At 39.9% G+C, this 10,637-nt stretch overlaps 1 protein-coding gene across 2 annotated transcripts in view; it reads left to right on the top strand.

Annotated features, from left to right (window-relative positions):
• The first annotated feature begins 7,625 nt into the window (after window positions 1–7,625).
• Window positions 7,626–10,637, top strand: part of EN2 (engrailed homeobox 2) — an 8,399-nt gene continuing 5,387 nt past the window's right edge. For both annotated transcript variants that reach the window (XR_014225290.1, XM_082258130.1), the window contains exon 1: window positions 7,626–8,660. Coding sequence is in view for 1 of the 2 variants with exons in the window: in XM_082258130.1 (XP_082114256.1) it covers window positions 8,192–8,660 (469 nt within the window). In the remaining variant the exon portion in view is untranslated. The remainder of the gene's footprint in view (window positions 8,661–10,637) is intronic.

The following is a 10,637-nucleotide window of genomic DNA, read 5'->3' as shown; positions in this document are numbered from 1 at the left end:
TATATATATATATATTAATTAAACAGGATTTTGCACTTTACTCATCAAAAAAAAAAAAAAAAGAAAAAGAACAAATAAAAAACAAATATATATATACACAATAGATAGATAGATAGATAGATAGATAGATAGATAGATAGATAGATAGATAGATAGATATAATATATATATATATATATATATATATATATATATATATATATATATATATATATATATTAAACAGGATTTTGCACTTTATTCATAAAAAAAGAAAAAAATATATATATAATTTTTGTACTCGTTTTTTTTTAGTTTTATTTTTTTAATTCTTTTGACAACACATCTTCACCTCATTTACTGACGCTGGCCATGCACTGTATATTTGATTGTACAATTTCTGTGCAATTTATTAGATCTAACAAAACGATATAATATTAGTACAAATATAAACAGTTCTTTAAATTTAGATCCAAACAGGCAGGCCCTTATACGCGTGATGATGGTAGATGGTAGATCTAAATATTTTTATGCAAGCATATTGTATAGGTGTATGGTCCTCTTTAAACTAACTCAAGCACCTTTCACTCTTTTAGTAAATCAACCCCATTTTTTATTTATTTGTGAGATAGGTGAGCCCTACCAGCACCAATCTATTTTTCATAGACTATGACCCATGTATAGTAGAGGGATTTGCTGCAGATTTGCGTATGAAGCTTATACCTCTAGTGAGATTTATCTTGAACGTTTAGAAAATAACCCCAATACTTGTGTAAACTAGAACCAAAGACTGCAAGTAATAGGCAAATACTCAGTTTACAAGAACTGTCCAGGTGTACTGAGTCACAAACAGAATATAAAAATATATATATATATATACACACACACACACATATATAAATGTAATCTATTTGGACAACTAATTTCTATCCGTCCAATACCCCAGTTTTGTGTTCTGTTTGTAGAAGCAGCTCAATGTTATCCTATGTGTCTATGCACATGAGGACGATAAGAGGCATATTTTGAGCTCAGTGTTTAGAGGTAGGAAAAAAGGTTTGCGTTTTCGGTTGGAGCTTTCTTGCAGAAAAAATGCTAAACTCTCGTAAACTCGCCTAAACTGTGTACAATGTATAAGCGTTTTTTTTTTTTTTTTTTTTTTTTGACAAGGGAACACAAACTTATTTTTCTATAGAGCCTATTGTTCTTTAATAAATTATTATTGGAAGGCTCTACTATGCAATGTGTATAATATATGTGTATCATGTGTCTATACATACTCAAACACAGGCAGATGATGCAAATGTGTCCTCCCTTTAGGAATTCATTAGCTATGCTGGTAGCATACTATGCCAACCCTATCTCATATCTTAATGAGCCAGGTTTGGAAACTTCAGCTTGTCAGTAAATAAGAAAGGTCAAAGGTCCAGGTCTGACTTTTTGGCTTAGGTTAGGTATCATCCTGATGTATCATATAGGGACAACCTTCTTCCACAAACTGTGAACTAGATGTAGGGTTAGGCTATAGAACCTGCTCATGTATGGTTAGGCTATGGGAATGATGGGCGGAGGTTGGTCTATAAAATTTGCCTATGGGGGGTTAGGCAATAGCAATGGTTTATAGAAATGGAAAAGGAAGAGGGTGGGGGGCTGGGGGTAGGCTATGGGAATAGTTTATGAGGAGTTAGGCTATGGCACTAGCTTAATAAGAGTCTTTAGGCCATAGAAAAATGGTGGACTAGGGGTTGGACTATAGAACTATCTTTTTGGTGAGTTATGGTATAGCAATGGTGGAAGGGTTGGGCTATAAACAGTGAATGTCACATTAGGCTGTGGATTTACTGGATGATGGCTTAGGTTTATGGAACTAACAGGTTGAGGAGTTCGGTTTTGACAAACATTGCAGGAGAGATAGGAATTTGGGCTGTGGAAAAAGAATAAGGGGTTCTGCTGTGGAAGTAGCGAAAGAAGGGTTAAGCTGCGGAAAAGGATTATGGATTATGCTAAGGAACTAGCGAGTTGGGGGTTAAGCTATGGAAAATGGATGAGGGGTTATGCAATGGGAATAGAAGATGAGGGCATGGGCTGCGGAAATAGTGGATTAGATTAAATTGTGGCACTAGAGTATTAGTGGCTAGGCTGTGGAACTAACGGATGAGGGGCTAGGCTATATTAGGGTATGTATTATGTTAAGAAAATAATGAATAGGGGTTAGGCTGTGGAGCTAACGGACGACATTATTGGACCGTGGTTATGGTATGTGATAGCGGATGGAGGGATAGGCTATAGAAATAGGAAATTAAGGGATAGGCTGTGGAAATAGGGAATTTAGAGATAGGCTGTGGAAATAGGGAATGAAGGGATAGGGTGTGGAAATAGGGAATGAAGGGATAGGCTGTGGAAATAGGGAATGAAGGGATAGGATGTGGAAATAGGGAATGAAGGGATAGGCTGTGGAAATAGGGAATGAAGGGATAGGATGTGGAAATAGGGAATGAAGAGATATGCTTTGGAAATAAGGAATGAAGGGATAGGCTGTGGAAATAGGGAATTAATGGATAGGCTGTGGAAATAGGTAATAAAGGGATATGCTTTGGAAAAAAGGAATGAAGGGATGTGGAAATAGCGAATTAAGGGATATGCTGTGGAAATAGGGAATGAAGGGATATGCTTTGGAAATAAGGAATGAAGGGATAGGCTGTGGAAATAGCGAATGAAGGGATAGGCTGTGGAAATAGGTAATGAAAGGATAGGCTGTGGAAAAAGCGGATGAGGGGATAGGCTGCAGAATACCGATTATGGGATAGACACACCTTTTTACTTTTTTCCAATCCATCCAATATATTATGCATATTACATCGATATTCACCAGTTCAGTCCTGTTGGCAGCTCTCCTGGTAAGGTCTTTACACCATTTTCAGGGTTACTTTGAAAGTCCCCCCTTTTAGTTATAATAGGGAATGTAATACAAATATTTAGTCTAGATAGAAGTGTTAAAGTGGATTGTGGAAACATTGAAACCACTGACAAAAGTATTTTCTACACTGTCTAACCTATTATCCGAGCACATGTTTTCTTTAAATATCCCAAATTCATAGTAAACACATACTTATGAATTCATTAATCCCATAATGCATACTTCCATAGAAATTAACTAAATTCACAAACTCCTAATGAGCATTCTTGGGCTAACTTAACAAAGGAGTTGAGAATCTTCATACAATGAACTGAGTGAATGCTCACTTCAATTATCCAGTTATATCCAGGTAAAATAAGTATAGAGGAAACAGTTTGTTAAATGCTTGGATGATTGAAGTGTTTGAAGTGAACATTCACCCCATTCATTGTATGAGGATTCTCAACTCCTTTAGTAAATCAGCCTCTTGATCTCTAAATCAGAAGGAATGGGGGTTTGGAGATGGTAGGAAATGTATATGGTTTTTATAAGAGTACAGAATTGATGTGGAGTAGTTATAAATCTACATAGGGCCGAGAGAACTAAGTGGAGTTGTTGTCCATAGCTAGCAATCCATGTCTTTATGTCATTTTAATAATAAAGCTGAAAACTGGTTGGCCACTGGTAGACAACAACTGCTCTTCTGATTCCAACAACAACATTTTTAAACCTGTTTTTTATCTGTCAATGTTTGTTAAAATGACCACTGAAACTTTACAACCTGTTAGTTCCCACAAATATTGTAAAATCCAAACTGTACCCTTCTATCTTGAGATCCCACAACGTGAAATATGTAGTGCAATCCCATAGACATAGAATCACATACCATGCATAGGCAATAGAAGTGTTTATAGAATGATTGAATTCAGTTTTGCATTCCCAAGAACTGACATCAGTTTGCAGTCTGTCCTAGCTGTGACTGAAGTAAAGGAATTAAACTCCACACAGGCTGTGTTGCTGCTTATACCTTAACAAAGACTACCGGACCCAATTATAAATAAGATCATTTGACTATGATTTAAGGGAGTTTAGTAGTTGGTGAAGTTTCCTTTATGTGTGTTGTATTATCATTTGACTAAGCTGGTTGTAGGAAGACATTGTCAGCTCAATGTAAAGGTGCAGGGGTATGGATCCATGCCTGGTTGCTCCATGACATGTGCTGCACACAGCTCAGCCCCTGCAATGAGGGGTCCTGTATGCACAGTGATTATTGGGGACTTTGCAGGGAGTTGGGTGTTTGCCTGTGGTCAGGTCATGTGTTCATCTCATAGCACAGCTCCTCTTCCAGTCACTGACCTTTTTCTGACTTTCACAAACCCGAGATCGTTCAAGCAAACATCCAAATACCAGATTATTGTTTTATTCATAATCACTAAGTTATTTGGCTGAGGTGATTGCAGAATGTAACCCTATCAGTGCCAGTCACGCTCAGCTGACATTGAATCTTGCTCAGTTTTAGCTACACAAATGTTGCATTTGATGCTGCAGTAATGTATTACCTTGCAGTGTAGATTCGTATATGATTTCTGTAGGGCTTCAGGAATTTATAGGCAAAAGACACTAGCCCGAAACGCTGTGGACAGTTATTGCAAAGTAGGGGGCACTTGGAGAGGGAGAAAAAACCCTAGAAAGAGAGAGGAGAAAGAGGAGAGAGAGAGGCAAGAGAGAGCGAGAGAGAGAGAGAGGAGAGAGGGGGCAAGAAGGGGGAGAGGGGGCAAGAAGGGGGAGAGGGTATTAGGAAGGGGGTAGGAGAGAAGGGGCAATAGAGAGAGAGAAAGGGGAGAGGGGCAAGAGAGAGAGAGGAGAGAGGGGGCAAGAAGAGGGAGAGGGGGCAAGAAGGGGGAGAGGGTATTAGGAAGGGGATAGGAGAGAGGGGGGGCAAGAGAGAGAAAGTGGAGAGGGGCAAGAGAGAGAGAGAGAGGAGAGGGGAGGGCAAGAAGAGGGAGAGGGGGCAACAATGGGGAGAGGGTATTAGGAGGGGTGTAGGAGAGAGGGGGTCAAGAGACATAGAGAAAGGGGAGAGGGGCAAGAGAGAGATAGAGAGAGAGAGGAGAGACAAGGGGGAGATAATATTAGAAAGGGGGGATAGGAGAAAGTGGAGAGAGGGGGGTAAAAGATTGGAAAAGGGAGAGAGGGAGAGAGAGAGAAAGAAAGAAAGAGAAGGGGGCACGAAATGGGAGAGGGGATTAGGAAGGAGGGATAGGGGAAAGAGAGAGTGGAGAGAAAGACAGAGGAGGGATGGGGCAAGAAAGGGGAGAGAGGATTAGGAAGTGGGGAAAGGGATAAGGAGTGGAGAGAAAGACAGAGGAGGAAGGGGGGCAAGAAGGGGGGGAGGGAATTAGGAAGGGGGGGGGAGAAAAGGGGAATAAAGAGGGGAGAGAGAAAATGACAGAAAGAGGGGGGGGGGGGATAAAATGAAGATGAAGAGGAGACGAAATTATAGAGATTGGAAAGAGACATAGGATTTGGGGGGGGGGGGGTATAGAGAGAAGAAAAATAAGATAAAGAGGAGACAGGAGCATATGTGAGATGGAGAGAAGGAGGAGATGTAGAAAGGGTAGAAGAGAAGAGAAGAGGGGAAAGGGGGCATAGATAGGGGAGAAAGAAGCCAGTGGGGCATGGAGGGGAAGGGAAGATAGGGTAGAAATGGAGAGGAGGGGGGCATAGAGAGGGAAAAGAAAAATAGAGCAGAGGGATATAGAGAGGAGAGTGAGGGGGGGACAAGAAAGAGAGAAAGGAGGCATGAAGAGGAGACAGAAGAGAGCAAGAAGAGGAGAGAGAAGAGGGAGAGGGCGCAAAGAGAAGAGAGAGAGAGAAGACAGCAGGGCATGGAGAGGGAGGAGAGGGAGAGGGGATAGAAGGGAAGGGGCATTGAGAGGGAATACAGAGCAGAGGGATATAGAGAGAAGAGAAAGGAGGAGACATTAAGGGGGAGACAAAATCGAGGGCGAGGGGGCATGAAGAGGAGAGAGAAGAGAGCGGGGGAGTAAGAAAAGGAGAGAGAAGAGGGGGCAAAGAGATGAGAGAGTAGAAGACAGGGGACATAGATGGGGTAGAAAGAAAGAGAGAAGACAGTGGAGCACGGAGAGGGAGGAGATAGAGGGGAGGGGGCATAGAGAGTGAAAGAGAGCAGAGGGATATAGAGAGGAGAGAGAAGAGTGTGGGGAGTCATGATGGGGGGGGGGGGTAAGAAAGGGAAAGAGGGGGGCATGAAGATGAGAGATTAGAGAGAGGGGGAGCAAGAAGATGAGAGACAAGTGACAGGTAGAGGGGGAGAATAAAGGAGAGAGAGAAGAGCAAAAGGGGGGCAAAGAGAAGATAGAGGGGATGAGATAGTGGGACTTAGATAAAAGAGAGGGAAAAGAAGAGGGGGTAGAAGATATGCTGAAGGGAGAGAAGTATAGAGAAGAGAGAGAGAGGGGGGAGGGGCAGGAAAAGAGCAATGGGATGGCATATAAAAGTGAGAGAAAAATAGATATAGAAAGAGGTGGGGGCATAGGGAGGATAGAGAGAGAAAAAGGAGGATGCAGTGAAGAAAGAAAAAAAGAGAGGGGCTTTGTTAGGAGAGCAAAAAGGGGGGAGTTGAGATGGACAAAGACCAACAGAGCCAGGGAAGGGGGACAAGGGGGAGAAAGTAAAGAGGGATAGTAAGCCAGACAGAAAGAAAGAGAAAGGGAAAGAGAGAAAAAGAGGAAGGGCGAGAAAAATAAAGAGCTGGTGAGGCAGAGAGTGGGAGGGAGAAAGAGAGAATACCAGAAGAAAAAAAGAGAAGGCAGGAAAGACAACAGAGAAGAAAGATAGGTGGGTGTTTTTATGCAATCCCATGTACCTTAATTCGCCTACACTAGACTGTTTTATGTAAAAGGTTCATAGAGGAGATCTAGGAGAGAGGGGGAAAAGAAAAGATATTGGAAAAGATGAGAGTGAGGGATGAAGAGAGAGAATGAAGTAGAGAACAGAACCAGAAGGGAATGGGAACTAGGGAGAGAGAAAGAATGAGGAGAGAGGGAGGAGATCTTGAAAAAGGAGCCGGGATTAAACAAGGAGAAACTGATAGGCTAAAAAGGAGGCAGAAGAGAAAAGGGGGCAACAGAGGAAGGAAGAGAGGATGAGGGCACTGCCAGCAGGAGACGGGGCAGACAGAGGCAGGCTGTGATATGACAGGTTGGAAGATAGATAGATAGATAGATAGATAGATAGATAGATAGATAGATAGATAGATAGATAGATAGATAGATAGATAGATAGATAGATAGATAGATAGATAGATAGATAGATATTCTACACTAGTATAATTCTAAAATGTGCTGCAAATGGATACTTAAAGGAGAATCTAAAGCTATTTGTTCTGTATTTATGTGTGATGATAAGAATTAATTTAGACCATTTTACAAAGACAGTAGAATTGCAGTGGAAATAATTCAGAGGACTGATGATCAGATGAACAGAGATGTTAGGCAGTGGTGATGAGCATTGATTGATGTGTTATTTCATACATGCATACACTCACACTCACTCACACACACATTCTCCTTTCCTGGTAGATGCTGCAGCTTTAAAGATAAGAAGAGGGATCAGGAATGGGGGAGGAGAGAGTGCTCTAAAAAAAAAAAAAAAAAAAAAGTGGTGGGGGTGCGAGTGGGAGTGGCCTCCTGCTTGTCAATTTACTACTCAGGATCAGGGTCACGTGAGCCGTGGCTGCCCGTCTATTGGCTGTAGGCACGTGTCTAGGATACCGGGCTCCCACGTCACTTGTGAGGCTCTATTAAAAATAAGAACAAAAATCCAGAGTGAAAGTATTTCAGGTCCAGTGAGTGATTCTTAAATTATCCACAGTATAGAGCCTTTCAGTGCAGCCCTGGGGATTATTTACCACAACAAAATAAGGACAGAGCTGCCTGGTGTCCCATTGATCTCCTTCCTTTCTCAGTGTGCATGCTGTGCACACAGCTCCCTACACCTTGTATTCTTCTATAGATGCTCCTCCAAGCCATCTGTAGCCTTGATGCCTGCATGCTGCACACACCACCTGTCTGCCGGTCCCTGTGAAGGATTTACCTGCTCCTGCCTGGAGATGAGCCCGACCTGGGGAAGAGGATGCTTTGGCTCGCTGCAGTGCTGAATCAGTGAGCCTCAGGAGGAGCGCACCGGCCAGCCTGAGACCTTCTGGTTTGGGGTGGGGGGATTTGAATGTGTAGGTGACTGGGCAGGCAGCACAAAAAGGGTTAAAGGCTGAGGCAGCTCGTGTGGACTTACAGCATGGAAGAGAATGACCAGAACCACAGGGAAGTGGAGCAGCACCAGGAGTCAGGGGATGAGTCCAACCGGGGGATCCTGCTCCAGGCTCCAGGAAACCATCAGCCCCACCATAGGGTCACCAACTTCTTCATTGATAACATCCTGCGGCCGGAGTTCGGGAGGAGGAAGGAAGCCCACCATGATGAGCTCTACTTGGGCAGGGACAGTGTGGCTCGGTCTGGGACTGAGCCCAGCCAGCACCGAGGCAGTGCCACCGAAGGAGAAGGGGCATCCAAAGCCATCACTGTCACCCAGGACAAAAAAAGCGAGGTGGCCATGGAAGGAGCCCACAAACCGAGAGCCTTGAGTGGAGACCATTCCATGAGCTCGGACTCTGATAGTTCTCAAGCCAGCTCCACCAACAACCAGCAGCCTATGCTGTGGCCAGCCTGGGTCTATTGTACCAGGTACTCAGACAGACCTTCATCAGGTAAGATCCATTGGGCTTCTCACAGGGCACAAAACTTTGGGTGGTGCCCATCCCATGTGGTTTCACCATGCCTTGGTGGCTTCTTCTGCAGAGAACTTACCATCTGGAAGTTTAAAAGAGATGGGAACTTGGGGGGAAAAAATCACTCTGTATGGCACAAGAGATGAATTGCTTCTAATTTTTACTTGGGATCTTTCAGTCGGTAGTTAGAATCCAAATGCATTATCAAAAAATGGAAATTGCCAAGATCATATTTTAGAACTAGGCTTTAATTTGTCAGCTAATTAGCGTCAGCTTCGCTTCCTACTGACAATTAGACGTAGGAAGGGTTTTGCATTTTAAATGAAGCATCATTTGGGGCTTAATTTTCCTTACGTAATTTATTTGTCACAGAATATTATGTGTTGTCAGCCTTGCTCTGGTTTAATATAGGACTGTGCATTTCTCAAACTAGACAATCTGTAAAAATGATTTAACTGAACGCATATATATATATATAGGACTGTGCATTTCTTAAAGTATTAAATATCTATTGAAATTAATATATTTATAAATGTGTGTATATATATATATATATATATATATATATATATATACACGTATATATTGTTTATTCCTCTCATATATATATATATATATACACACACATATATATATATATATATATACATATATATATATATATATATATATATATATATATATATATACATATATATATATATACACACATATATATATATATATATATATATATATATATATATATATATATATATATATATATATATATATATATATATATATATATATATATATATATATATATATATATATATTAATATATATATTTTTCTTGATAGTTTTTGTTCTATTGCTGTTAATTCAACTTCAACATTCGAATGGTACAGGCCAACAACATTGGCCGTTATCTTTCCTCACTTCAAACTCAGTTAAATTAACAACCATATAGCACCAACTATTTTATCTTCTAATTTTACTACCCTAAAAATAGCTTCAAATATAACACATCCAAATTTATTTATTTTTCTCAATCGGCAATGTGTTTATGAAGTCTGGAGGACTAATTAACTAGCTGCTACGCGGTACAATTGATATATTATTAATATATTATTTATATTTTGCAGGCATTGCATACTATCAATGAGATTGTAGTACAATAACACGAGGCACTTTCAATAGCTCTTTAAATGGAGTAAAACAAATAAAATTGCTAAATTAATCAAATGCCTATTTTACTCGAATAGAGAAACCGTTTTGCTTTTAAAATACTTGACATGGTTAATAAAAAAAAAAAATAAAATAGAGAAAACATCCGAATAGGTCGCTGCTAGGAGAGTGGTACCCCCTATTTCTTTTTAGAATGGAATGATCTTATAGTAGAATTATTTATGATCTGGGATTTTCCGTATACATAATGTGCATTTGTGACTTCAAAGGCAGTCGTTTTTAATCTGGGTGTGCAATAGTATATAGCTAATAATATTTGATTTATTGTAGAAAAATAACTATATATATAATATATATAATATAGGGTGTATCAGGGGTATATTTTTTTTTTAACCATACTATTATTATTTATATGATGATGATTATTAATATTTTTACTATATAAATATATATCTATATATCTATCTATATATATATATACACACACACACACACACACACACATATACATATACATATATATATATATATATATATATATATATATATATCTATATATATATATATATATATATATATAAAATATTATTTAAAATTATTATTTTTATTAGTATTATTACTATTTTAGATTTTTATAATAAAAATTTGTAAAGACAAAAGAATCCCATTTTAGAGGATTCCTTTGGCAGTGTGTAGCCTTCCTTGTGCTCGTATTGCACCCTGCCTGGTAACGGCACAGCCAGTGGGTGCTTCAGAATATATATGAGCTTCAGCTGTAACTGGTAC

Source organism: Pelophylax lessonae (assembly GCF_965119305.1).
Source record: "Pelophylax lessonae genome assembly, chromosome: 5".
NCBI classification, from domain to species: Eukaryota; Metazoa; Chordata; class Amphibia; order Anura; family Ranidae; genus Pelophylax; species Pelophylax lessonae.
Note: the sequence above shows the minus strand (reverse complement) of the source record. Positions and strands in the feature narration are given on the sequence as shown.